The sequence below is a fragment of the Mauremys reevesii genome, linkage group 16, assembly GCF_016161935.1.
Source record: "Mauremys reevesii isolate NIE-2019 linkage group 16, ASM1616193v1, whole genome shotgun sequence".
Taxonomy (NCBI): Eukaryota; Metazoa; Chordata; order Testudines; family Geoemydidae; genus Mauremys; species Mauremys reevesii.
The window spans coordinates 41,616,768-41,644,718 of NC_052638.1; the positions used below are offsets into that span (position 1 = coordinate 41,616,768).

The 27,951-nt window shown below is 56.9% G+C and overlaps 2 protein-coding genes across 7 annotated transcripts in view; both read left to right on the top strand.

Moving 5' to 3' along the window:
* The window catches only part of TANGO6 (transport and golgi organization 6 homolog), an 84,281-nt gene extending 83,243 nt beyond the window's left edge, over nucleotides 1–1,038 (top strand). Inside the window, exon 18 of the mRNA XM_039502853.1 lies at nucleotides 1–1,038. Coding sequence (XP_039358787.1) covers nucleotides 1–177 — 177 coding nt within the window. The 3' untranslated portion in view covers nucleotides 178–1,038.
* On the top strand, nucleotides 640–27,946 carry HAS3 (hyaluronan synthase 3). Of its 6 annotated transcripts, XM_039502864.1 has the most exons (5): nucleotides 640–777; nucleotides 7,199–7,300; nucleotides 18,833–19,453; nucleotides 22,487–22,588; nucleotides 23,495–27,946. In XM_039502864.1, exons 3-5 carry the CDS (start codon nucleotides 18,833–18,835, stop codon nucleotides 24,416–24,418), a joined length of 1,647 nt encoding a protein of 548 aa, XP_039358798.1. In that variant the 5' UTR covers nucleotides 640–777; nucleotides 7,199–7,300; the 3' UTR covers nucleotides 24,419–27,946. The 6 variants fall into 6 exon arrangements, with proteins under 6 accessions (XP_039358798.1, XP_039358796.1, XP_039358795.1 ...); XM_039502862.1 differs by lacking the exon at nucleotides 7,199–7,300 and having other exon boundaries at nucleotides 648–777; XM_039502861.1 differs by lacking the exons at nucleotides 640–777; nucleotides 7,199–7,300 and adding an exon at nucleotides 13,737–13,826.
* Nucleotides 27,947–27,951: the final 5 nt, after the last annotated feature.

Sequence of the window (27,951 nt, forward strand, 5' to 3'; positions counted from 1 at the left end):
GTTCTCAGGGACGTGCTGCGGGATCTCTATCGCCTGCTGAAATCAGTGGTGGTCTCTGACCGTGATGAGGTCACTGTGCTTCATGCCCAGCTGGCCTTGGAGGAGCTTGATGACATCATGAGGAGGTTCTTGTTCCCCCCTCAAACCCTAGAGAAGAAGCTCGTGGTCCTGCCTTAGCAAGACAGACAGGCCAGCAGGGTCGAGTGCCCCCAGCACGACTTCCACAGCCGAGTCGCACCTCTTGGTCCGTGCCAGCGCGCCGTAGCCAGGAGAGACTGGGATTCCTGCGTCCCACAGCTCGTCTCTCGTCCCCTCCTGCCTCCCGGTTTGCTGAGAGCATTTAACACGCTCTAGGATGTGCTTAGAATTTGCTAGTCCTCGTGAGGCTCCTGCTCCAGGCTGGGAGACTTGGAGCCTGCCAGCGTGTGTTCTGGCCGGTCTGCTTCGGCTATAAATGAGGCTGCGTAGAATCTGCAAGAAATCAGAAAGTCGCAGTGAGGGCTCCTTGCCTGTGCAGACTGCAGCACTGCTTGGGGCCAGCACAGCTACAGGTGGCAGCTTCTCACAGGGACGAGCATGCCAGGAACTCGTGCAGGGAGTCGCTTTTAAAACCAAAACCAAACATGTACTGAACCCAAACACAGAGCAGGAAAAAATCCCCACCTGTGAAGAATCCATTTGCTCTGCCCTCCATTCATGTTTAACGGGACAGCTGCCAATGAAACCACCGGCCCGTCACAGCGAGGAGGCAGTGGCATCGGGGCGGCTCCGGCACAGGTACCTCCCAGAGGGTTCAGCCGGCCTGCCAGGTGCAGAGCCCCCTTGGCTCCCCCCTTGTGCTCAGACTGAGGGAACTCGCTGCTCAAAATGCAGAGACCTTATTAAAACGACAGCCCCTCTCCAGGCCCGTGGGACTGGCTCCTCGGCGCGTGGTGAAAGGCAGGGACTGGAAGTCAGCTCTCATCCACTCCCTGCGTTTGACCTGCACTGGGGGCTCTCAGGCATTAGCGCGGTGCTGCAGGGCTGGGTTTAAAAACCCGTTTGGGGTGAAATTATTTACAAAACAGCCCCCATGAGCCGTCCATTGGGGCGCCTGGCGGGGGTGGGGTATGTTTGACATTGTTTTTAACAATATCTAAACTCTGGGCCAACCTTGTCATGCCAGGGCGCCTCTAAGCTGGCTATAAAGGACCCCTGTCAGTGTCACTAGGTGTACAGTCAGCCTGCGTGGGCAGCGGGAGGGGCACGGCAGAGCTTGCGCTCTTGCTCTCCCTGGATAAAGTTGGCGTGGGGAAGCTGGCCCCCTGTACCACACTGGAGAGCACAGCCCCAGGCAGGGAAATCGGAGGAAATGGATTTGTTTTCACTTGCAGAGGGGAGGGAAGGGAATTGACCTGGACAGTGCCCTGGGAAATGCAAAGTAGGATCCAGCCCCTCCTTCCCACGCAGCCTGGTGTCTGACACCTCCGGTGCCCCAGGGCTGCACAGTCAGGGTGGATGTGCTGCAGCACGCAGACCGCACTAGTGCTGATCTGTCAGACAGGCCCAGCCATGTCAAGCCTGCAAGGCCTGTGTTCTCCCACCCTGCCCAGGGAGCAGGTCAGCGCTCTGCTGGCAGGAAGGTGCAGCTTTCCCATGGTGACGGGCTGAGATCTCCCTCCCTCTGTAAAGTGCTTTGGGATCAGCAGGTGTGAAGACCTGTCTGAGAGCTCAGGGCAGTTGCTGCTGGGCTGGGGGCAGCTGGCAGGTGCATGGGCTGCTGCCTCCTACAAGCAGCCTTGGCAGCTCGGCTCTTTAAGCCCTGCTCCTGGAGCCCTGTGGCTGCAGGAGACTCAGCTTTGTGTGATTTAAAAGGAGGTTTGTGGCCCTCGTGGCGGGGGAGAAAAGCAGGAAACGCGAGGCCGGCTCAGGCCCCAGAAGGCAAAGAACCAGAGCCCGGTTCAGTCTTTGTCAAACTCTCCTGCATGAAGCTTATCTCGTGTGTTGGCGGGGGGGAGGGGGGAGTGTTTTCTGACTGGTGATTTTTGAGTGCCTGGCACCAAACAGACCCATTGACCAGTTCCTTAATGCTAGTAATAATAATAGGGCTCAGCTTTTCCTAGACGTGATAGCTAATGAATTCCTTCATCAAGTGGTTGCTGAACCAACGAGGGGGGATGCCATTTTAGATTTGATTTTGGTGAGTAACGAGGACCTTGTTGAGGACATTGTTGTAGGGGACAACCTTGGCTCGAGTGATCATGAGCTAATTTGTTTCCAAATAAATGGGAGGATAATCAATAGTGCATCTGAGACTAGGGTGTATGATTTCAAAAGGGCTAATTTTACTAAATTAAGGCGACTAGTTAGGAAGTGGACTGGGCTAACATATTTAGGGATCTAAGGGCAGATGACGCGCCTGGGGTTACTTCAGTGAAGTTGCAGGAGTTGTCAGAGGCATGTATCCCGAGAAAGGGAAACGGCTCGGTAGGTAGTTTTTTTGACCGAGCTGGATGAGCAAGCATCTTAGAGGGGTCATTGGGCTTAAAAAAACAGAAAGCGTACCAGGGAGGGAAAATGGGAGGATCAGCAAGGAAACCTACCTTATTGAGGTCAGAGGTGCAGGGAAGCTGTGAGAAAGGCAAAGCGACGAGTGGAGATGGACCTAGCGAAGGATTAAAACCAATAGCAAACGGTTTTTAGCCATATAAATAGGAAGAAAACCAGACCAAGAAGAAGTGGGACCGCTTAAAACTTTAAACGGAGTGGAGATTAGGGATAATCTTGGAATGGCACAATATCTGAAGAATACTTTGCCTCGGTCTTTAATGAGGCTAATGAAGGGCTAAGGAATAGTGATAGAGGACCGATGGGAATGAAGATATGGGGTAGACATTACGGTATCTGAGGTAGAAGCCAAACTTGAACAGCTTACGGAAGCAAATCAGGGCCGGATAATCTTCATCCTAGAATATTAAGGAATTGGCGAGGATATTGCTAGCCCGTTAGCGATAATCTTTAATAAATCCCTAAATTAGGGATTGTACCGACTGACTGGAGATTAGCTAATGTAGTTCCTATATTCAAGAAGGGGAAAAAGTAGTGGGAATTATAGGCCTGTTAGTCTAACATCTGTAGTATGCAAAGTCATGGAAAAATCTTAAAAGAGTGGTTCGGAGCAAGGTAGATCGTGCCAAACCAACTTATTATTATGATTTACGAGAAGGTAGATAGGTGCCAAATCTCCTTCTTTGAGAAAGTAACAGATTTTTAGACAAGGGAAATGGGTGGATCTAATATATCTGGATTTCAGTAAGGCGTTTGATACGGTAACATGAAGAAAAATTACTTAAATTGGGGAAAGATGGGGATCGAAATGAAAATCCAGAGGTGGATAAGGAGCTGGTTAAAGGGGACTGCAGAGGGGGTAGTGAAAGGGGGAACTGTCCGTTGGAGGGGGGTTACAGTGTGGAGTTCTCAGTGTTTTGGGTTTTTTTTATTCAATCTCTCTATTTATTGCTGACCTGGGAACCAAGAGTAGGAGTGGGCTGATAAAGTTTGCGGATGACACCAAGTTGGGGGGTATTGCCAATTCGGAAGAGGATCGGGCTATTCTCCAGGGAGATTAGATGACCTTGTAAACTGGAGTATTAGTACAGGATGAAATTCAATAGTGAGAAGTGTAGTTATGCAAATTTAGGGATGTCTAACAAGAACTTTAGTTATAAGCTGGGGACACACCAGTTGGAAGTAACGGAGGAGGAGAAGGACTAGGGAGTCCTGGGTTGATGCAGGAGAGACTATGAGTAGGCAATGTGATGTGGCGTTAAAAGCTAATGCGGTCTTGGGTGCATTAGGCGAGGTATTTCTAGTAGGGATAAGGAGGTGCTAGTCCCGTTATATAAGGCGTTGTGAGACCTCATTTGGAGTATTGTGTGCAGTTTTGGTCTCCCATGTTTTAGAAGGATGAATTCAAACTAGAACGGGTACAAAGAAGGGCCACTAGATGATCCCGTGGAATGGAAGGCCTTCAGATGAAAGGAGACTGAGGAGCCTGAACGGGTACAAAGAAGGGGCCACTAGAATGATCCGTGGAATGGAAGGCCTTCGTATGAAGGAGACTTGGAGAGCCGTTTGTTTTCCTTAACCAAAGAAGGATAAGAGGAGATATGATTACACACTTAAATATATCAGAGGAGGAAATACCAGGAAGGAGAAGAATTATTTCAGCTCAGTGCTAATGTGTGGAGGACAAACGGATATAAACTGTCAGTCAGAAATTCAGGCTTGAAATTAGACGAAGGTTCTAACCATCAGGGGAGTGCAATACTGGAACAGCCTAGGCGAGGGAAACAGTGGGGCGAAGGACCTCCATGACTTTAAGATTAAGCTAGATAAGTTTATGGAGGATGGTATGATAGGATAACGGGCTTAGTCAATAGGTCAATTAAGCCACACTGGTAAATAGGGTACAATGGGTCAATGGTATGATATAACCTTTAACCAGAGGTCGGGAAGGAATTTTCCTCCAGGAAGACTGGCAAATGGCCCTGAGGTTTTTCGCCCCTCCGAGCATGGGGGGCAGGCTTTGCTAAGAGTGGGTGGATCGGCTTATGTGGCCTGCATCTTGCAGGAGGTCAGACTAGATGATCATAATGGTCCCTTCTGATCTTGAATTCTATGATTCTATGACACCTCCACGGCGGCAGTGGCTGTCATTGCCACGTGGCGGCAGTGGGGGGGCACAGGAGGCGGTGCGGTTCCTGGGCTGGTGAAGGGGCAGGGAGGCCCCCGGGACCCCTCTCTGAGCTGTGGGCAAAGCTTGCGAAGCCCTGCACGCCTCTTTGCCCCGAGCCCAGCCCCTCCACGTCAGCTCACGGGGTGAGTCAGGGAGGGGCTGGCATCATGGGCACGTCCAGCTCCTCTGGGCCCTAGAGCCTCCCTTAAAACCAATGGGGCCTTCGATTGAAAAGTGACCTGGTGGGGGCTTGTGGCATGTCTGATTCCTCCCTCCTGCCTGGGAGTGACCCAGGGCCCAGGCCTCCAGAACACGTGGAGAATGACTCGCTGTCCTGCTTTCACTGGCGCAGCGACCGGCCAGGATACTTGCCCGTGCTCTCTTGGGAGCCTCTCTGAGGCTGCAGGACGTGCGGGGAGGAGACATTAGCTCTGGGGTGGGCGGATTTAGGGGAGATCTCTCTGCAGAGCTTCCAGCCGGGGCAGGCACGACCCCCCTCAACTCCGCACTGCTGCAGGCTCACCTGCTGCCATGCTGCGTACATCTTCCTTGCCCCTCTGAGCCAGGGCCTGGCCCTGCAGGGCTCCCCAGGGAAGCCTCACGCTGGCTGGCAGAAAACGCACCCAAATCTCTCTGCAGTGGCCTGTCTCTCCAGCTCCCCACACAGGGAGAGGAGCTGCCTTTGGCTCAGGTTCTGCTGGGCCGGGCGGGGGTGGGGCTGGGGCAGGGGCAGGGGCAGGGGCAGCTGCGTGCTGACCTCTTAGAAATACCTGAGAACAAACATTAAAACCTGGGATCTCTGAGGCTTCTGCCTGGAGCCAGGGCCCTGTCTATGAGCCCCGGGCTCCTGCCTGGAGCCGGCACCCCGTCCGTGTGAGCCCAGAGCCCCCCGGCTTGGAGCCGGCACCCCGTCCGTGTGAGCCCAGAGCCCCCCAGGCCCCGTCCACGTGAGCCCAGAGCCCCCCGGCCTGGAGCTGGCACCCCCTCCGTGTGAGCCCAGAGCCCCCCGGGCCCCCTCCGTGTGAGCCCAGAGCCCCTGGCCTGGAGCTGGCACCCCATCCGCATGAGCCCAGAGCCCCCCGGCCTGGAGCTGGCACCCCGTCCGTGTGAGCTCAGAGCCCCCCGGCCTGGAGCCGGCACCCCGTTCGTGTGAGCTCAGAGCCCCCCGGGCCCCGTCCGCATGAGCCCAGAGCCCCCGGCCTGGAGCCAGCATCCCATCTGTATGAGCCCAGAGCCCCCGGGTCCCGGCCTGGACCCGGCACCCTGGCCATGTGAGCCCAGAGCCCCCAGCCTGGAGCCGGCACCCCATCTGTATGAGCCCAGAGCCCCCGGGCCCCGGCCTGGAGCTGGCACCCCGTCCGTGTGAGCCCAGAGCTCCCCGGGTCCCGAGCTGGAGACAGCAAAACACTTGTGTGAGCTACAAGGTCCTTAGATGTCCCATCACACCCAGTCCTGCTTCTGTTGCTACCCCCCAACACCGGTACCTAGGGCTGCTGCTGGCATGCAGGGCTGGCCCCACCCCCCTGGTGATCTGCAGCCAGGCTGGCTCCGAGTGGAGTCTGTCAGAACACCTGCCCCACATCCACCAACTCAGCACCTGGCACAGGCTCCTCGCCAGCGGGGTGATCGCAGGGCACAGCCCAACTGCTCCCTGCCCCGGGGGCTGGGGGCCTTTACACAGCAGCAGATGGACGTGGGTAGATTTCCCAGGTTTTCCTAGGCCCCAGACGTCCCTATGGGTGAAGGTGTTTCAAACACGCTGGCTCTGTGGCAAACACTGAGCCCTTTCTTTGCCCATCCCCACGGCTGTCTAGCTGATGGGCCAGCAGCCTTCCTCCCAGCTGGGAAGTGCCATTGTTGCCTAAAGATATGGGGTCAGGTTGAGGCCCGGTGACCGTTGCTATGCGCGGCTCCAGCGATCCCTGGGGAAATGCAATTCTGAGCTGTACCCGGGTCCAGGTACAAGGACTCCCAGTGTTGTGTGGCTGAATCGCAGCCCTCGCTGCCTCCCCCTCTCCACCCTCAGCAAACCAACCAGTCTCTAATCTCAGTACCTTGATCTGCCCCGCAAACCCGGCTCCCCAGCAGCGCTCTGCCACGGCCGGCGGGAGCTAGAGAAATGATTTTATAGCGTCTAAGAATAGCTTTATGGTCTGGGCTTTGAACTGAGAGAAAGCGGCAGCCGAGCGCGCGCTCATTGTCCTTGCTGGAGAATGCCAGGTTGCTGCAAGATCAGCTCCCATGAGTAGGTTTTCCCAGCCCTCTTTCCCTCTCCAGATTACACCAGGCTCTGCTGTCCTGCCGCTTTGGCTGGGCAGAGGCCACTTTGGGGAGTTGTCTGTCCTGCGATGTTTATGTCTGAGCTCTGCCTCCGCCTAGGGATCACACCAGGGGAAGATTTTTGAATGAAAAGTCTCTTTTAATGTTTTCTGGGCTTCTGGCTGCAATTCTCCCTGTGCAAACAAGGCAATTTCTGTGCAGGAGGAGACGGAAATTTTATTTATACCTTGGGAAGTGCTTCTGCAGAGAGCCACAGGAAGGGAAGAAAGGTGAGGTGTCTGCGAGCAGCGTTTGCATCAAAAGGTAAGAAGCTGCAGTGCTGCGATTTTTACAACAAATTGGCCATGTTTGTCTGCACCTGTTTAAACGTTACCTTGGAAGGAGCATAAAGGTTAATAGATATTGTGCGTGTGTGCGCACGCGTCCCCCTGCACCTCACTGCGCCCGGTTATCACACCAGACGATGCTGCGTTTGCCCTGCTTTCCAAAAGCAGAGGCAGTGAGAACTCCCTGCCCTCCCCTGACCCTGGCAGCTTTAAGCAGACACACAATGGAGCAGGGGCTTTCAAACCTCGGCTTTCTTCTAAACACTCCCTGTTGCCGCTAGACGCCAAACCTGGCTGCGGGGGGATGAGAGGGGCGTGGCAAAGGGGTCTTGGCTGATTTCTGTCCCATGCAGCCGGCACACGGGCGGCTCAGCAAACTGCTCGACCCCCTGCTCATACCGCGCCCAGAGCAGCTGGATTGGAACAGGTGCATCCGCCAGCACTAGGGGCAGCTGCCCAGGGGCTCCAAGGACTTGCCCAAGGGGGGCATTTCTTCAGGCAGCTCTCAGGCTTTGCTCTCACTGGGTCTCTTGTCAGTGCTCCCTGCTCTGCCCGTGCGAGGGCAGGCCTGCTGCAGGAGATGGGGGGGCTGCAGCGCAGAATTCCTGCTGCTAGCATCCACCTGCACGGGCAGAGCTCGCGGTCCCCTCAAGGGCTGTGCTCCTGAGTGCAGTGTCTGAAGGTCAGACCCAGCCACAGAACCCCCCACCCCCCGGCTCCTTGGAGGAGCTGGGCCCCGAGGCCAGGACGCTCGTCCCTACCGTTAATACTAGGCCTTGCTCTAGTGCCTTCCCTCTCAACGTGCTTCCCAAAGGGCAACAAACTCGCTCCCAACAGCCCGGCACCTGGGCTCCGACGGGCTCGGGACTCTGACCTGGACAGCCAGTGGCAGAACTGGGAGCTGGAGCTCGGCCCCCGGCCTGTTCACACTCCCTGTGCTAGCATGGTTGCCACTCCCCGCCTGGGGCTCTAGGGGCTGGACTGGTGCCCAGCTCTGCCAGGGCAGGAACTCTGGCTTTGTGCAAGTGGCAAGGTGGGGGGAAGCCTGCGAAAAATAGCAGCTGCTGGTAATTGGGGTGGGGTTACCCTTTGTACCTCAGAATGAGGAGGGGCTTCACTGTTCACTGCCCCGGCAGTGTCCAGGCAGGCCAGGCGGTCTCGCGGGGGCCTGCAAGCACACACACCACAAGCCCAGCCACCAGAGTGCTGGCAATGCCGCCTGGTGCCAGCACCAGAGGGAAGTGCCTAGACAGTCACCTGCTGGGCTGGTCCACTGGGAATGGGAGTCAAGCTGGCAAGTCTCTGACATCCACCCTAGCCCAGGTCTGTGACTGAGCCAGGCCCCTTGGCTGTGGGGCTGCAGCGGTTAGCTAGGAAACACCATCTCTCTCTCCTGGAGGCTGCTGCCCCGGGGAGAGCTGAGTTCTCAGCCCAGAACAAACCCACCGTGCCCATTGCCTCGCTGCTGCCCCTGGAGCCGGGGAAATCTCACCTCTTCTTCAATGATCCCAACAGCAAATCAGTGAGAGGCAGCGGGAGAGGTTGGTTCTGGTGGCCCTGACTGGCCAGGAGGAGGAGGTAGGTGGAGGTGTGGAGGGCTCAGCCAGCCATTGGCACTGGCAGGACCAAACGGGTTTGTCCAACTTGAGCTTACAGGCCTCCAATGACGGGGATTCGACAACCTCCATTGGACACTTGTTCCAGAGCTTAACTGCCCTTGTACATAGAAAGGGCTTCCTAGTATCTAACCTCAATCTCCCTTGCTGCAGGTTAAGCCCATCACATCTTGTTTCTCCTTCAGTGAACGTGGAGAACAATTGATCCCTGTCCTCTTCATAACAGCCCTTCACAGATCTGAAAACTGCTAACAGGTCCCCCTCAGGCTTTTCTCAAGACGAAACAAGCCCAGTTTTTTTAACCTTTCCTCACGGGTCAGGCTGCCTTCTATTGCCATGTTGGTGGCTCTGTGGCCTCTCTCCAATTTGTGCCCATCTTTCCCAAAGTGCAGTGCCCACAGTTGGACTCAGGACTCCAGCTGAGGCTCACCAGTGCCAAGTAGAGTGGGACAATGACCTCCCGGTTCTCACACGCCAGAACAATTGTAGTCTTTGTCCCAGTACCATTACACTGTTGCCATATTCATTTTGTGATCCACTCTAACCTCCAGAGCCTTGCCTGCAGCGCTGCCGCCTAGCTGGTTATTCCTACTTGGTAGTTGTGCAATTGTACAGCACTGTCCTGTGCTGAATTTCATCCTGATGGTTTCAGACCAATTCTCCAATGGAGCAAGATCCTTTTGAATTCTAATCCTGTCCTGCAGAGTGCTTGCAACCCTCCCAGCTCAGTGTTATCTGCAGATTTTTTAAGCACGCTGTACGCTCCATTATCCAAATCATTAATGAAGATGAGCCTGGACAGATGCTTGTGGGACCCAAGTAGATACATCCCCCCAGTTTGACAGTGACCCACTGACAGTTACTCCTGGAGTACGGTTTTCCAACCAGTTATACACTCCATTTATAGTCATTTCATCTACACCACATTTCCCTAGTTTGCTTATGAGAATGTCGTGGGAGACTATGTCAAAAACCTTGCTAAAATCAAGATCCATCATGTCTGCAGCTTCCTCTCTATCCACTACACCAGGAAATGAGTTGGTTTGGCATGATTTGCTCCTGACAAATCCATGCTGGCTATTCATTATCACACTATGATCCTCTAGATATTTACTGGGGCTGTCAAGCAATTTAAAAAAAAACATGATTAATTGCATGATTAATCACACTGTTAAACAATAATAGAATACCAGTGATTTAAATATTTTTGGATGTTTTCTACATTTTCAAATATATTGATTTAGATAAACTTTCTATTTATTTTTAGTACAAATATTTGCACTGAAAAAAACAAATAGTATTTTTCAGTTCACCTCATACAAAGTACTGTAGTGCAATCTCTGTATCATGAAAGCTAAACTTACAAATGTTGAATCATGTACAAAAAAACCTGCATTCAAAAATAAAACAATATAAAAATTTAGAGCCTACAAGTCCACTCAGTCCTACTTCAGCCAATCGCTCGGACAAACAAGGAGATAATGCTGCCCGCTTCTTGTTTACAATGTCACCTGAAAGTGAGAACAGGCGTTTGCATGGCACTTTTGTAACCAACGTGACAAGGTATTTATGTGCCAGATGTGCTAAAGATTCATATGTCCCTTTATGCTTCAACCACCATTCCAGGGGACATGCTCCCATGCTGATGATGGGTTCTGCTCGATAATGATCCAAAGCAGTGCAGACCAACACATGTTCATTTTCATCATGTGAGTCAGATGCCACCAGCAGAAGGTTGGGGGTTTGTTTGGTTGGTTGGTTGGTGGTTGGGTTCTGTAGTTTCCGCACTGGAGTGTTGTTCTTTTAAGACTTCTGAGAGCATGCTCCACACCTCCTCCCTCTCAGATTTTGGAAGGCACTTCAGATTCTTAAACCTTGGATCAAGTGTTGTAGCTATTTTTAGAAATCTCACATTGGTACCTTCTTTGTGTTTTGTCGAATCTGCAGTGACAGTTTGTAAATCAAACAACGTGCTGGGTCATCATCCGAGACGGCTATATCATGAAATAATGGCAGAATGTGGGTAAAACAGAGCAGGGGACGTACAATTCTCCCCCAAGGAGTTCAGTCACAAATTTAATGAACGCACTATTTTTTTAACTAACCTCATCAGCATGGAAGCATGTCCTCCAGAATGGTGGTTGAAGCATGAAGCGGCATATGAATGTTTAAGATATCTGGCATATAAATATCTTGCAACGCCAGCAACAAAAGTGCCATGAGAATGCTTGTTCTCACTTTCAGGTGACATTAAAAGCAGCAGTCAGGTGACATTGTAAATAAGAAGTGGGAAGCTTCTGCCATAAATGTAAACAAACTTGTTTCTCTTAGCATTTGGCTGAACAAGAAGTAGGACTGAGTGGACTTCTAGGCTCTAAAGTTGTACATTGTTTTGTTATGGAGTGCAATTATGTAACAAAACAATCTATTTGTAAGTTGCACTTTCACAATAAAGAGATTGCACTACAGTACTTGTCTGAGGGGAATTGAAAAATACTGTTTCTTTTATCATTTTTACAGTGCAAATATTTGTAATAAAAATAATATAAAGTGAGCACTGTACGCTTTGTATTCTGTGTTGGAATAGAAATCAGTATATTTGAAAATGTAGAAAAAAATCCAAAAATATTTAATACATTTCAATTGGTTTCTATTGTTTAACAGTGAGATTAATCACAATTAATTTTTTTAGTTAATCATGTGAGTTAATTGTGATTAATTGACAGCCCTAATATTTACCAAGTGTTTGATTCATCATTTGTCCCAGTATTGTTCCAGGCATTGAAGTTAGGCTGGCTGGTCTAGAATTCTCCGGGTCCTCTTTGTTCCCCCTTTTAAAGACAGGTTCTGTGTTTGCCCTTCTCCAGTCCTCTGGGACCTCTCCTGTTCTCCATGAGTTCTCAAAAATAATTGCTAACAGCGCGAAGGTTTCTTCAGCTAGTTCCTTCAAGACCTAGGATGAATTTCATCAGGCTCTGCTGATTTCAAAACATCTAACTTATCTAAATAGTCTTTATCCTGTTCTTTCTATGTTAGCTTGTGTTCCTTCCCCCTTGTTGTTAATATTAATTGTGTTAAGTATCTGGTCACAATTTACCTTTTTAGGGAAGACTGAAGCAAAATAGGCAGTAAACACCTCAGGCATCTTGAGGTCGTCCATTAGTAGCTCTCCTTGCCTTGTATGCCCCTTGCTGGGGGTAACTCATGTTCTCCCTACATGCTTGTGCTGTTGGGGGTTTTTTGTGCTCCTCCTTAGCAATTTGTCCATGTTTCCACTTCCTGTAGATCCCTTTTTGGTTTTCAGGTCGTTCAAGAGAGACAAGCTGGCAAGTCTCTGACTCCCATTCCCAGTGGACCAGCCCAGCAGGTGACTGTCTAGGCACTTCCCTCTGGTGCTGGCACCAGGCGGCATTGCCAGCACTCTGGTGGCTGGGCTTGTGGTGTGTGTGCTTGCAGGCCCCCGCAAGACCGCCTGGCCTGCCTGGACACTGCCGGGGCAGTGAACAGTGAAGCCCCTCCTCATTCTGAGGTACAAAGGGTAACCCCACCCCCCAATTACCAGCAGCTGCTCTGGCATCCGCCCTAGCCCAGGTCTGTGACTGAGCCAGGCCCCTTGGCTGTGGGGCTGCAGCGGTTAGCTAGGAAACACCATCTCTCTCTCAAGATCTCCTGATGCAGCCAGACTGGCCTCTGACTAGTCTTCCTGCCTTTCCTTTGCAGCGGGATAGTTTGTTGTTGCACCTGTAATACTGTCTCTGAGAAACTGCCAGCTCTCTGGAATTCCTTTTCATTTTGATTTTCTTCCCACGGGACCTCACCTACCAGTTCTCTGAGGTGGTTAAAGTGCACGTTTTTGTAATCCACTGTCCTTATTCTGCTCTCACACCTTCCTTAGACTCGTGACATCTGTCATTTCATGGTCACTTCCACCTTCAGACTCGCTACCACTGCCTCCCTGTTGGTCAGGATCAAGTCTAAAACGACGGTCCCCCTGGTTACAACCTGCCCCTTCTGAAACCAGGCGTTAGCCCCAGGACATTCCAAGAACTTATTGGGCAGTTTGTGTTTTGCTGTATTACATTTCCAGCAGATGTCTGGGCAGGGCAAGTGCCCCAACTACTAGGTCTTGTGTTTGGGATATTTGTTTGTTCTAGAAATGCCTCACCCACCTCCTCTCGCTAATTGGGTCCCTTCTGCCATCACCCCTGTTTCTTCACCCAGAGCCTGTCAGCTGCTCTGCCTCTCACCTGGACCTCAGAACAGGGTCTATGTTCTTGGCATGTAATGCAGCCCCCCACCCCTTTCCCCGGTTTGTCCTTCTGAACAAGCTGCACCAGCGTTCCAGGCAGGAGACTTATCCCCCCTCCCAGTGATGCCAGTGAAGTCAAAACCCCACAGAGCAGTTTGCTCCAGGTGCTGCGCTGGCAGCCAGAGCAGGGACTTTCCAGTGTGGATTTTGACTAATCCTTGGGGGACTTTAGCCAGAGGAAACCACCCGCGGTGCCAGTCCTGCTACAGACTCATGTAAAGCAAAGTCTGTAAAATGGGACAATCAGATGGGTCAGTTAAACTGCCACCGCTGGGGATTCCAGTCAGCTGCTTGGTACAAAGTGAGACCCATCTCCGTCCACCTGCACCTCCAGCTGTTGCATGCAGGAGGCTCCAGCTGCCTGGTCAGAGGAGAGGGCTCCATTCCCCCTCCACCTCTGCACCATACCGGGGGCAAGGGGGGGCAGTGTGTGGAGCCTCAGTCTGCCCGAGGTTCTGGTCAAACCCAATAAATTCCAGCAGGGAGCAGGAGAGAGTCTCCTACCCCTCCCAAGGGAAGACACCCAGCACCCTCGGCGGAGCACACAGGCCTTTGTAGGGTTCTTTTCTGTCGTAGAGGTAGGTGGCTTTTTTAGTGATTTTATTTCCCCAGCTGGCCCGGTCCCCCAAAGCCCTGCTCTGGTTTTGCAGCAGAGGTCAGGAAGTGTCATCTCCCAGCATAATCTGTCCTTAAAACCCTGGCTGGATGGTTGTGTAGCCAGGGCCTACACTTGTTAGCTTCCAGCCATGGCTACATCTGCTCCAATCAGCTCTGACACGCCCTGTTGCACCAACTCCTGCCTAATGTGTTTGGCCTTGAATTCTGCTACTACTAAGCACTGGACTTTGACAGGTGCAAATCGTTGATTTCACAGGCACCCCCATGGACACCCCCACTCTCCCCTCACACCTCTGGAGGGGCCCCAAAGAGTGCTGGGGTGGTGGTAAATAAAGCACTGGCACCAACGGGGGCTCGTTCCCCTCTCCTACCCCAAAAGGCTGAACTGGTTCTGCTGCCCGTTCTCCACAGATTGGGCCGAAAGGGTCAGAGTTTGACACTAAGCCAAGAGCTGGAAGCTGTGCAGGGCCCGGTGCTCGCTGATCTGTAACTTCCCCTCACACCTGGCTCTGGGGCGGTTCACTTTGTGCCTCCAGGAGCGGAGGCTGCGTGCCAAGAACCGGGCTCCCTGCACTTCGCTCGCTGGGAAGTGAAAGCCCCTTCCTAGTCTGGGCGCTGCGCTCGGAGGATGCACAGCTCCGGCTCCCCGGCTGCCTCCGCCACCCCGCTCGGGCCCAGGAGCACTTGACCCGAGCCAGCAACGATCTGTAACCTGCGGGCTGCTCCGGAGCAGCGCTTGCATGTGGCTCCGAGAACCAGAACTGCAGGCAGCTCCGGGTCTCACTCCGGCGTGGAGGTAACCATGCTCCCCCGTCCCCACTGCTGGCATGGGCGCCGCCCTGGCTCCAGAGCTGAACGGCCCAGCTCCGAGGGGCCTCGCCGGGCGCTCAGGTACCCGCTCGGCTGGCCGGGAAAGTCCAGCTGCATCCTGCAGCCGTGCGAGCCCTTCCCCGGCGCTGCGGGCGGGCAGCCTCTGGCCAGCGCCGGGCCGGGCGGACTGGCAGAGGGAGTCAGTGACTTGCTGGGACCCGGGGCAGGGGCAGAGCCCGGCCCGGCCCGGCCCGGCTGACCGGGGGCTGGGCGGGGAACGAGCCTGTTGGGCTCCGCCGGCGGTTCCTGGTCGGAGCCGGGGCTCCCCGGGCCGCTGGTTCGGCTGGACCCTGCCGGCCCAGCGGTGCCGGGGGCGGGCAAGAGGGGCTCCCCCGTCCGCCCTCGGGGCGCCTCTCCCGGCCGGGCAGGCGGAGCCCCCGGGGGCTGCGGGAGGTGCCGGCTCAGCCGCTCCTTTAAAGGCGGCTCGGGGGGGCCGGGCCGGGCTCAGAGCGGCGCGGGAGGCGGCGAGCCGGCGGCACGGTGAGCGGGGCGGGGGTCGCCAGTTCCTGCCCCCCCCCCCGGGCTGGCGGAGCGCGGGGAGCCGGCCGGGGGCTCCGGGCTGCCGCACTGCAGGGTGAGAGGCGCCTGGGCCCGCTCCAGTCCCGCAGGCTGCTCCGGGGTCCTGCCGGCCCCAGCCCGTCTCCCCTCTCCGGTCGCTGGGGTACCTGGGCCGGCCGGGGCAGCCTCTCGGCCCGGCTTTGCAGAGCTCCCCTGCACATCCCTGGGCGGGGAGCCCGCCCTGTGGCTCCCCTGAAACCCTCCTCCGGGCTCCCCCTGGTGCGCTCCCCGCCAAGCGAACCGAGCGGAGCCTGCCCCCCACCCCGGAATGACTGTCTGCTCCCCCGTCAGCCAGCCCTGCCCGGATCCCTGGGGCAAAGGGCCCCTCCGCAGCTCCCTGGAGCGCACTGGGGCCGTGCCAGCTAGTGCTGGGCTGATGCTCACAGGGGCCGGCCAGCCTCCCTTACCCTGGCTCTCAGGCCCTGGTACGCCGAGGCTGGTGGTTTGTGTCGCCCAGCTTCTGCCTGGAGCCGCCTCCTCTGGCCTGGCACGTGGCCGGAGCCAAGGGCGACACTTAGGTGGAGGAACAGAGCCCCCCCCCCCCCCAACCCGGCCACCTTGCAACCTGCATGTTCCCTGCGTCTCACGGGACACCCCCAGCGAGGCTGGAGAAAGCACAAGCCAACGTGCTGCAGGGACCTCTAAAGCCATGGAGCACCTAGCAGCCTCTTCCCGGGAACCAGGAGAAGAGAGAGCAAGTGAGGGCACCAAGACAGAACCTGCCTGGCTTGGGGGGGAGCCGAGGGCAGACTGGGTTGGGGGCCAGTGGGAGGGACTATCTGAGCCTTCCGGGCTGGGACCTGCCTGCTCCACCCAGCAGGTTAGCCTGTGCCTTTGGCACCTCGCACCTGGTGCAGAAACAGGCCCGCAGCGCTAGTGGGTCCCTACCCCTCACCCAGGGTGCTGGGATAGCTGTGAAGTGCTATTGGCAGGAGAGGGCTTGGAGCTGGGTGGGAGGGTCAGTGATTCCTCTCCTGTAAGCCCATGCAGGCCAGGGGCTGACTGGCCCCTTCCCAGGAGCAGAGACTCCTCTTAGGAGTGGGATTGCCAAGCAGACAGGGACTCCCTGTATTTATCCCCCCCACACACACACACCAAAGACCCAGGACCTCTGTAAGGGCAGTGAGCACCTGGCTGGTCTGTTGGTGCCATGGGTACCAGTGAATGCCGATGGCATACAGTCTGTCCTGCTGCAGGGTCAGCTGGGAGTGGGACGAAGGCATCCTTCATGCCCTTCGGTGTCCTTCAGCAGAGCCCAGCTCTGCTCCGGCGGGGCCTGGCACCCAGCAGTCTGGGTGTGCAGGCTCCTGGGGAGGAGCCTGGATATCAGCTGGAAAGGCTCCAGGTGCCATAGCCTGCATGGCTGTTGGCAGCTCTGCAGCAACCCCTCTGGCTCTCCCCCTCGTACACCCTCTGTTATCGGAGAGCCTCGCTCACCCGTGTGACTAGGAATGAAAGGCCGTTGGCCAAGTCGCCAGCTCTTCCCGCTGGGGAAGCATGGCTCTGTGCTTTCCCACCGGTGACTGGCTCCCTGGGGCGAGACCACTGTCCGCAGCCCCCTGCCCAGGCTTTTGGGGGCTCTGGTTTCCTGTAGCTTGGGGGCCCAATGGAGTGTCTCCGGCTGCTGAGCTTCCTCGTCCCTCTGACACAGCTTGGTAGCTGGGGATGGCCAGTGCAAGTGCAAAGCCAAATGCAAGCAGGCCTGTGGCCCCAGGATATGGGGCCACATCCCTCCATCGCGCTGGCTTTGTACTAAGCTGTGGGATTTGTTCCAATAACAGTGCTCAGAAAGGAGCAGAGGAAACAAATCCTCCAGGTGAGAGTGAGACCCTGCGTCCTGCCCCCAACCACCATTGGGTGACAGGGAGTCTCTGTGTCCCTGATAGAGACCTGGGAACCTCCCTCTTCCAGGCCTCTGTTGTGGTCAGCAGCCTTGTGACTGAGGCGGCTGTAGCTGGTCTCCCAAGACCCCTACGAGTGCTGAGTGTCAGGAGGCTGCGCCTGAAGGACGGAGAGCAGAGAGGGGCTCTCTGGCTCCACCTGTTCCCTTGGCTGGGCCCATCCCGGAAGAACAGAACGTCATCTGCCTGGCTGGGGAAGGCAACTCTTCCCCATTGTAGGGGCATGGATGGAGCAGGGGAGCTGCATTCGATCAGGAAAGGGACTGAGAGCCCAGCCCCTCCTCACTAGGGATGGCGCGGGACAGACTTCTTCCTCTTTGCCGCAGGTCTGGGGAGCGTCTGACTTGGGTGAGCAGTTGCTGTGATTGCTTGTACAAATGGCTGCCTATGCACTTTTGCACACTTGCACAGTCCCCGTGTCATGCACCATCAAGCAGTCGCACGCTCAGCTCTCTGAAGTGTTTGGCCCTGAGAGCCCAGAGCCTGAAGCCTGTGTGGGGGTTTTCTGGCTGCTGGGTGACAGGATTTTACACCCTGCAGAGAGGAGCTGTTCCAAGGGCCTGCCTCTGAATGGCCAGCAACAGCGCACGAGAAGTGGGTATCTGGCTGGGGTAACAGACACAACTCTGTGCATGAGGCCAATATGGGGGGGGCGGGGAATAAACCTTTCCTCCTGCATTTGGAACGCTGTGGGCCAGCCTGGTTCCTGTATACAGAGCCAGTGTCCAGTCAGAGCCTGGCTTTGTGACAAGTCTTTGGCCACTTCTGGGGAGAGGATGCTTGGATTTCTAGCACTAGTTTTGAGGAGACCTGAGACTGGCTGGGATTCACATGCAGAAACTCTAGGGAGAGTAGCCAACCTCTCTTTCCCCTTGACAGGTCACCTGCAGATGGGTTGTGAAGCAGGAGAAACAGCTGCAGTAGCACTTGGTGTTTGGTTGTGTGAGTGGCTGGCTGTGAACTGCTCCTGGGTGGCTCAGAGCTGAAGGTCTCTGGGAAGGTGACTCCCACATAACCCACTAGGCAATCTCACAGGGGTGGGATCCCTGCAGAGGGGGTTAGCCAGCACTTCTGGCAGCTGCTAGAACAGACCCCGGCTCCTTCACTACTGGGGAAAGTGAGTGCGTGTCCTGAGTGTTTGAACAGTGCAGCCCTGGGTGTGGCGACAGCCGTGTGCATGGTGCTTTCCAGAGTGCAGACAGAGGCTGCCGCAAAGGGCTTGCCAGCTAAGCGAGGCACTGAGCGATGGCAGGCCCTTCTCTGCAACCTGGAGGGCAGTGGGGGGCTGACTCAGCAATCCCCATTGGCCTGAAGGGGTGTACGAAGTCTCCAATGCACTTCAGGTTGGCCCAGGGCTCTGGACTGTTGCTTCATCCTAGCTGGAGCTGGCCGGGAATGGGACCCCCTCTCCTTCTGTAGCACCCTTCCCTGGTCCTGCCTTCAGTACCCAAGTGACCCTTGCCCTTTGGCATGCTGCCAGAATGAAGCCCCCCCGCTCTGCCAGCTGGGTGACTGGAGGAAGGGTTGCTTGGCCGCAGCACCATTGCTTCTGTGGCGTTGCTGTCCTGACCTCAGCCTGCCCTGTGGGCTTTGGGTTGCACCCCTAACATAGCCTCTGGTCCCTTCTCTTTGGACAGATGCCAGTGAGCTTTACCACGGCCCTTCGTGTTTTTGGTACCAGCCTCTTCGCCTTGGTGGTGCTGGGAGGCATCCTTGCAGCCTACATCACTGGCTACCAGTTCATCCACACCGAGAAGCACTACCTCTCCTTCGGCCTGTATGGTGCCATCCTGGGCCTGCATCTCTTCATCCAGAGCCTCTTTGCCTTCCTGGAGCACCGGCACATGCGGCTTGAGGGGCGGCCCCTGAAGCTGCAGCGCTCCGTGGCGCTCTGCATCGCTGCCTACCAGGAGGATCCCGACTACCTGAAGAAATGCCTGCACTCGGTGAAGCGCATCTCCTTCCCCGACCTCCAGGTCGTGATGGTGGTGGATGGCAATGGCCAGGATGACACCTACATGCTGGAGATCTTCAATGAGATCCTGGGCTCTGAGAAAACGGGCTGCTACGTCTGGAAGAGCAACTTCCATGAGAGGGGCGAGGGGGAGACGGACAGCAGCCTCCAGGAGAGCATGGGGCACATCCAGCAGCTGGTGCGGAACAGCACCTATTCCTGCATCTTGCAGAAGTGGGGGGGGAAGCGCGAGGTGATGTACACAGCCTTCCGAGCACTCGGGGACTCCGTGGACTACATCCAGGTGGGTGGCCAGCTCCTGGGGGCAGCTGGAGGGTGGAACGGCATGGGAGAGGGGTGACACTCCCACCTTGGCGGAAACGGCGCCAGGAGCAGTGACCACACAGCTCTCGCACTAACCAGTGTGGAGCCGTTTCATATCTCTTGAGAAGGAGGGGCAGGTGAGAGGGGCTGGGGCGGGGGAATCTGCTGCCTCAGGACAGGGGCAGCACAGCCTTTGCTGTACCTTGCCTGGGCGGGAGGGAACGCAAGGCTAGGCCAAGATCTCTCCCAGCCGATGCACCGGGGATTGGCTGGCTCAGGCAGACTGGAGAGCCAGAGCAAGGAAGGGTTAGTGGCGAAGGCTGAGAGTTGGGATGCTGCACTCCCAGCTGACTCATGGCAGGGCCCGGGCCCGGCTCCGTACCCACTTTCTCCAGATCCAGCCCAGGCCCAGCCTTCCTGTGGGATTCGTTTGTGCTCAAAGTGTTTGAGATCCTCTACCAGGCAGTGCAAGAGCAGGGAGACTGGGCTGGCTGATACACTGCTTCATACACAGCCACAGAGGGTATCAGCCAGGCTGCTCAGGGCATGGGGGGGACGCAGCAGTAGCACAGTCACTGTCCTCAATCCTGTCCCTTTCCTTTGTGCAGCCCCTGCCAGCTCTCAGTCCTGTCCTGCCTCTGCTTGGCGCTGTGTGCAGGGAGCCTGGGGCTCTGCTCCGCTCCGTAGGGCTCCTCCAGCTTATAGTTATTGCCCGCTGGTGGGTCGTGTGTTCCTGAGTGGGACTCTCTCCAGCTCTGTTCTGTACAAAGCCCCCAGGGATCCCCCCGCCCAGCGAGAACTGAATTATCCAGGGTAGTTAATGTGAGCCATTGGAGGGGTAACCCTGGCTCAAAAGGCTTAGTCCAATAGACAGATGCCCAGGAGTTTAGATGCTCTTGGGTTGCAGATTTGGTCTGGAGCTCTCCCAAGAACAGGATTTGAATTTTCCTGCCCTTCCTGCTTCCTATTGGGGTCCCAGAAGCAGGCATGAGGTGTGAGCCTGTGAAACCTGCCTCTGCGGGATATACAGCTCCTTAGGCCAGGGTTAGGGAGAAGCTACGGGAAGGAAAGGAGGTGAGATGCCCCCGCCAGGTAACAACTTCCCCCTCCCCCCAACCATCGGATGGGAACAGCACTCAACCAGGGGCTAACAGCCAGCTTCAGAGTGCATCCCCAGGGCTCAGCAGAGTCCAGCTCAGGAAAGTGAGGGCACATGCTGGGTCTGTCTTCACAGGGGCAGAGAGGCAGAAATTGGTTCTTTGGGGAAGGAGGGTGCTGGAGCTCTCTCTGCAAACCCTTGGGCTAGCCAAGCACAGGGGAGTGCAGCCCTCTCTTCCCGCTGGGTTGAGTCCAGAGCAGCTGGTGCACAGATGATCCTGCCTGGCCAGCCTGCCCTGAGTGGGCAGTGGCCAAATAAGCAGATTTGGGTCCCTCCCGCTCCTGCCTTGCAACATCCTCTCCAGGAATGGGACTTGGGAGTGCAGGGCCACCGTCCCCGGGGAGGGCTGTGGCTCCTGGGATCGCTGCTCCTCTTTCCTGGCAGTGAGGCACTAGCAAAGGGCCACGTGCACTGGAGAGCGTGTTCATGCACCAGCTCTGTAGTGCCACAGATGTGCAGGCCACTCTAGGATGGTGGAGACGGCAGGATGGGCAGGGCTGTAACCCGGGTGGCACAGGGGAGTGGAGCTCAGGATGGCTTCCTGCTTGCCACAGAATCCTAGGTGGAAAAGCCCATCTAGCCTAGACCCTCCCTGCCAGGCTTGGCTCCAGGTCTTTGTGCAGCCCAGTGTTCAGTGGCTGGGGCAGCAGGCCCTTCCCGCGGGAGATGATTCCACAGCCCCCATTAAGAAGCGTTCCCTGATCTCCGTATGAGCGAATCCCCCTGGCTGGCCTGTGCCCAGGCTCGCCAGACACCCAGCTAGGTGAGACCGGACCAATCCCTCTCCTGGCTCTTCTCTGACCTCCCTTCAGTTTGTCACCCTCTTTCTGGCATTGAGTTGCCCAGCACTGATCCCTGCTCTGACCCCCCTGTGCTGTGCAGAGAGGGCCTGACTCTGCTGCAACCCCTGTGTGTGTGTGGGGGGCCTCCCTTGCAGGTCAGGCTTTGCCCTTTCCTCGCTGCTGCAGCTGAGGAGCCAGGGGGGTGCAGGAGCTCTCACCAAGGTGTTGGGCATGAGAAAACCACGGCAGTACATTGAGGAAGCCCTGCCCAGGTGTTCGGAGGTTTCAGCAGGCTCCGAGATGCTCATTGTTCTGGACCCATACGTTAGCCGGAATGGCTGGAGGGCGCTTTGCCCCGAGAGAGAGGCCGTCTCGGTGCTCCCCTTGCCAGGCCAGCAGCTTTGGGGCTGCATGCCCCAGCCATGGCCACTTGCTCTTTGGGCCCAGTGAGACACTAACCCTGCAGCAAATGCCTTTGCCTGGACTGTGCCAGGTCTCCCTACTGCTCCTCTGGCACTGCCACTTCAGCTCCTGCAAGCAGAACTACCTCATGACATCTGCCCCCCACAACCCCTTAGTGAGACCCTTCACCTCTGCCCCGTAGTGCACCCCTGCCCCCTAACGGCAGACTCCTTCCCTGCCAACTTCCTAGCATAGAGACGTTCTCTCTTCCCTCCAGCCCCCCTCAGTGGCTGGCACAGCCCTGCCTGGGGCTCAGAACCAGGGCCCCTGTGCTCTGCATGGTTCTGTGAGCCCAGAGCAAGGAAGAAAGGTGATCTGGGCAGTACCATGCTGCCCCCCTGCTGGAGCTCCTGAGTCAGGTGGTGTCCATCTGCGGCTGTGTATGCTCCATGCAGCCTCTCAGAATGGTCTCCTGGAGCTGCCCTGTAGGCCCCAACGTGTCTGTGGCAGGATGGGCCTCTCCCCGGGGCTTGCTGTGCGGTGCTTTGTCTAGTTCTAAGTGACTCGGGCTTTGCTGGATGCAGGGTTGGAGGCTGGGCTCCCGCGGCGCGTGGAAGGGAGCAGGAGGCTTAGGCCGAGCAGACCGTGACGTTCTCTCTCTGCTCGGTAGGTGTGTGACTCAGACACGGTCCTGGATCCAGCCTGCACGGTGGAGATGCTGCGCATTTTAGAGGAGGATCCACGGGTGGGCGCAGTTGGTGGAGACGTTCAGGTACGAACCCCAGGGTTGTAGCCAATGGCGCGTGAGTCAAATGAAACTGCCCTGAAATCCCAGAGCCAGCCGAGCCCAGGGAATGCAGGGCCACCCGGGGAGTAGGGTGGGGGGATCGTTTGGCTCCTCTGGGGTTGGGTGCCAGGTTCAAAGTGAGCTTGGCTGTGCTGCTGCTGAGTGGGCAGGGAGCAAGTTCCTGTGCCAGTGCTGGGAGGGAGGGGTTAGTGCCATATCCAGGCCTGGGGATGCCAAGGCTCTCTCCAATCCTAGGGAGAGGGAACATCCTGGAACAGGCCAGGAAAGAAGGCTTTCACCGCGGCTCAGAGCCAGCCTGCACGCTGTGCTGAGCCTGCTGCCACATGCTTTGGCAGTGATCGTGAGGCACACCCGGGGCAGCAGCTCTGCATGGCAGTGCAGGCTCTGCCCTCACCCCATAGGCGCAACCAGTGGGGAGGGGAGGGACAATGTCCCTCGGCCCCCATCATACTGTTGCCTGCTGTGGGGCTCCTCCCTCACTGGTGGGAGGCTGGCAGGTGCCTAGTGAAAGTCAGGGAACCGGCTCCCTGAATAACTGGGCAGCAGGGCTGAGGTCCTGGAGGCACCTCTCTGAGAGCCCCATTTCTCCTTAGACCGGCCACAGTGCCTGTCTGTGCACTGGTCTCTGCGCTGTAGGCCTGGCCGCGTGCACAGGAAGAGCTGGCTACTGCTGTTGCTCTGAAGGCAAGGGCCTCTCAGCCGCCCTCTGGCAGCAGGGCTCCCCTGCAATGGCAAGCCCTGTGGTGAGGGTGCTGCTGGATGGGAGCCGTTGGGCCGCAGTGCGATGCTGCTCTCCTTGCCTCGGCTGGGGAGGGAGGCCCTGCAGGGCTAGGTACTAATGGTGTCTCCTTATGTGTGTTGCCTTCCCAGATCCTCAACAAGTACGACTCGTGGATCTCCTTCCTGAGCAGCGTGCGGTACTGGATGGCCTTCAACGTGGAGCGGGCCTGCCAGTCCTACTTCGGCTGCGTCCAGTGCATCAGCGGCCCCCTGGGCATGTACCGTAACACTCTCCTGCAGCAGTTCCTGGAGGACTGGTACAATCAGAAGTTTCTTGGCAGCAAGTGCAGCTTTGGGGATGACAGACACCTCACCAACCGTGTCTTGAGCCTCGGGTATAGGACTAAGTACACCGCCCGTTCCAAGTGCCTGACCGAGACTCCCACCAAATACCTCCGCTGGCTCAACCAGCAGACTCGCTGGAGCAAGTCCTACTTCAGGGAGTGGCTCTACAATGCCTTGTGGTTCCACAAGCACCACCTCTGGATGACCTACGAGTCCGTGGTGACTGGCTTCTTCCCCTTCTTCCTCATTGCCACGGTCATCCAGCTGTTCTACCGCGGCCGCATCTGGAATATCCTTCTCTTCCTCCTGACTGTGCAGCTGGTGGGGATCATCAAGGCCACCTATGCCTGCTTCCTCCGGGGCAATGCGGAGATGATCTTTATGTCCCTCTACTCCCTGCTCTATATGTCCAGCCTCCTGCCAGCCAAAATGTTCGCCATTGCCACCATCAACAAGTCAGGCTGGGGCACCTCTGGCCGCAAAACCATTGTGGTCAACTTCATTGGCCTCATCCCGGTTTCTGTGTGGGTCGCTGTCCTGCTGGGAGGCCTGGCCTACACGGCGTACTGCCAGGACCTCTTCAGTGAGACGGACCTGGCCTTCCTCATCTCCGGCGCCATCTTGTACGGCTGCTACTGGATGGGCCTCCTCACTCTCTACATGGCCATCGTTGCCCGGCGCTGTGGGAAGCGGCAGGAGCAGAGCAGCCTGGCTTTTGCCGAGGTGTGACAGGCGGGGGGGGCTCTGGACGGAGCGGGGAAAGTGCAATGGGAAAGGGTTAGTGCTGCCGCCATGCATTGTTCGAGGGCAGCCGCGGGTTGGGATGGGGAGGAGAAGGGATTTTATTTGTGGGGTTTTAAATTGCTGTCCAAGGAGCGAGTTCCTGGGCTAGTGAGTCTGAGTGCCACCCGAGGAGCGGCTGCTTGTTGCCCAGCAGAGAACACTTCAGGTAGCGTGGGCCACGCACACCTGCCCGCAGGTGCGGTGATGATGGCTCCTGTGAAGATTCCTGTCTGCCACCTGCCAGGGCCCAAAATCCTGCTGTGGGAGCTGCACTGAGCTCCATTGGTGTGGGAGAGGCCCTGGGCCGGAGGCAGGACAGGAGGCATTGCCTGCAGACTCCAGCCTGAGCAATAGGCTCCACGGGAGGCCTGAGCCCCAGGAGCCAGTGAGGGTGCTCTGTGCCCCCTGCCCTCCAGTAGGGACGGGAGTGCTCACAGAAATGAATTCATACGGCAAAAGAATCCAAGTTTGCAAACTCTTTGTCCTGCCCTGTAGAGCAGGAGCTGCCTGGCTGCACTGGCCGCGTGGTAGGTGACACAGTAAGTTGGCCGCAGTGTGTGCCCCTGGAGCCTGGGGACTTGATTCCTGCCTGGGGCCTGCGAAAGAGGCTGAGAGGGGCACTGCTTAGCCAGAGCCAGGGCCTGCTCCGAGCTGGGTTTGGCCAGGCCCTGTGCCGCTTTGGTGCTGGTCCATAAACTCTGGCAGTGGGGACTGGCCCACAGGAGTCAGGGCTCACGAGCTCCGAGGCAGGTATGGTGAAGGCTCCCCTGCCCCCGGGAAGGAGTGCCCCAAGGTCTCTGCAGGCAGAGCTGGGCTTGGCAGGCTGTGAGCTCCCTCCCTCTTGTGCTTTAGCGTCCAGACACTGGATTCCCTGTCAGTCTTGCATTCTCCCCAGGCAGGAAAATGGTCCATCAATATTCAATTTATTTAAATGGGCAGAAATCTCCCCCCCTCCGCAGACAGGACTGGCTGCCTGTGGATTTAATGCTGTGAACTAGGGAGGGTTCCCTGTGGCTTTGTGCCGGGGCGGGTGGGCTCCCAGTGCTATGATGCTTTGCTAAGGACAATGCAGTCCTTTCCCTGGTGTGGTGAAGAGATGTCTCCAGTTTGACATGAGAGTTTCCAAGCCAGGGGGAAGGATCCTCCTGTGAGGGCCCAGATGGCAGCCGTTGGGCTGCCTGAACTGGACCATTCTTTGCTGTTCTGAAGTGGCTTCCTCAGTCAGGTACCACGTCCTTTTCCTTGAGCCACTTGAAAACTCGAATGATCCTGGCCTCCCGAAGGGATCTGCTGCATGTCTGTGTGGCCCAGCTGCCTCCAGGGCTCTCCCATGGCTCCTTCTGATCCAAGGCTCTGGGCATGAGGGCAGCGTATGCCCATGGTGCTGATGGTGGTATGAGCTGCTGCTCCTCTGTCCCCTCTGCCTGCTTTGCCACTGACCCCCAGGCAGCTTTTCCGTCTCATTCCACACAGTGGGGCTGCGCCCTGGGGTCACTGGTGCACACTCTGCCCAGCCCATGGCCTGGCTTGTCTGCTCCTCAAAGGCTGAGGCAGTACAGCTCCAGCTTTAGCCTTTGCTGTGCTCAGAGGAACATCCCCCACAACTGCCAGACCAGCAGCAAGAGCAATAACCCGACCCAGCCTGCTGCTGGGGCCATGGTGCCGTGTACAGCTCGAGTGCCCTACCGTGCCAAAGCCCACGGCAGGGTCACCTGGAGCCTCTCTCGGGATGGCTGCCTCTGCCCCCAGTCAGCATTACCCGGTGCTTACGAGCGACCCGTGGGCCAGACTGTGCCAGCAGCTGAGGGTGAAGGCAGAAAGGTGAGTGGCTGCATTAAGGTTACATGGCTCTGCGCTTTCCTCCTCCCTTGCCTGTCCCCATGGCCCACTGCACAAGGGGGAGCACCTTTGCCATGGAGCGAGGCCAAGGCTGGCTGTCAGGGCTGGCGATAGGAATGGGGAGGGGGCAGCATCGAGATGGAGTTAGAAAGTGCTTATGACTTAGCCTCTCAGTGCTTCCCCTGCTTCTCAGGTCAGGGCTCCGGGCTGTCCTGCCCACACCAGGCAGGAGTGCCAGATCCCCTCTCATCAAGGTGAGGGAACTCCGTCTTTACGGCTGCTCAGTGCAGTCCTGCCCTGCCTTAACTGTGCACAAGCAGGCAGCATGGCCTGTGCCCTGGGAGGCAGGACCCTGGGTACTATTCCTGGCTCTGCCACTGATGCAGGCAAACTCAGGCAAGTCTCTTCCCCAGCTGTGAAAGGGGGGGCAGGTGGGTACCTTGGGAGATGGGTGCTCTCCCAGGGCAGTTAATTATGTGCTGTCTAGGCCAGGGGTTAGCACCCTGTGGTATCGTCACTGTGGGCCCCACTGCTAAGCTAGACTCCACCAAGAGCCTCAGTCAGAATCCCTGCTCCATGCTAGTGTCTGCTGCTGGCTGTGGTTTTATCCCACATCCTCTCTGGTGCCAGCCCTGGCTGTAGCTCTAGCATCCCTGTGTGAGGATAACGTGCCAGAGAAAGCAGCGAAGCGCCGCTCTGCGTAAGGGCGTCTGTGGCCAGTACAGTGAGGGTGCTTGGGGCAGCGTGGAGAGAGGCAAAGGGATGGTGAGGGACACATGGAGTGAGCCTAGCCAGAGCAGGAATGCAGCAAGTAAAGCACTCGCCCCTGTTCTGCTGGCTGAGGCACCTCATGCAGGGACCCAGCGATGCCAGGGGTGGCTGAGGCAGGACAGCAGGACTTAGAGCTTTGGGAACAGCCACCCAGCCTGTGCAGACAGGGTTTGGGAGGCCCCTTCTGCTGAAGAAACACCACAAAAGCCCCTTAAGCCCCCTCCAGCTGCCACTCCCTGGCCCCTGGTGGGTGCTGGGAGGGTCTGAGGCTTGCCCCATGGGAGAACAGCAGCTAATTCTGGCTCCTTTGCCAAAGAACGGAAGGGCAGTGAGAGGCCACAGTCAGCGGGAGCCTGCCCAAGAATGGCTGCCAGCAGCTTCTTTGCCTGCCCTGTGCTGTGCCTGAGGAGTGCTCAAGGGGCTTGTGAACCCTTCCAGGGCCTGCAAGGCTGGTTGTAGCCAAAAGCCGTATTTCGTGCTGTGTCCCGGTGAGCTAGGTGCTGCCCCGCTCCTCCAGCACAGCGCCTCTGCCATGAGCTAAGGGGACACCAGTAATGCAAGGTGCTGTGCTGGGCACTAAACTGGGGGCCAGCTGCCCTTGCGGGGGCCCCAGCCCCATGGAATATTTTTGCATGTTGGCTTAAGTCCCTGTGCTGCTCTTGGGCCAGGTGTAGTGGGCTGCGGGTTCCCCTAGTCTGCAGGGCAGAGGTTCCAGTACCCACCCCCCTCACATACCAGAGGGACAGGAGTCTGAGCTGAGAGCTGGGGGCCTGCCCCACATTCCGGGGTGGTGGGCCAGAGCCGAGTGGTCACTCCAGCTGTGGGCAGCACATCCAGCCTGCACGTTGCTGCAGCAGGAGCTTTTTGGC

Coding starts and splice junctions, on each gene's coding strand:
- HAS3 (XM_039502862.1), top strand. CDS start 697: ATGTTTAACGGGACAGCTGCCAATGAAACCACCGGCCCGTCACAGCGA. Junction 778..18,832: donor TCGGGGCGGCTCCGGCACAG/GTACCTCCCAGA, acceptor CTCTTTGGACAG/ATGCCAGTGAGCTTTACCAC. Junction 19,454..22,486: donor ACTCCGTGGACTACATCCAG/GTGGGTGGCCAG, acceptor TCTGCTCGGTAG/GTGTGTGACTCAGACACGGT.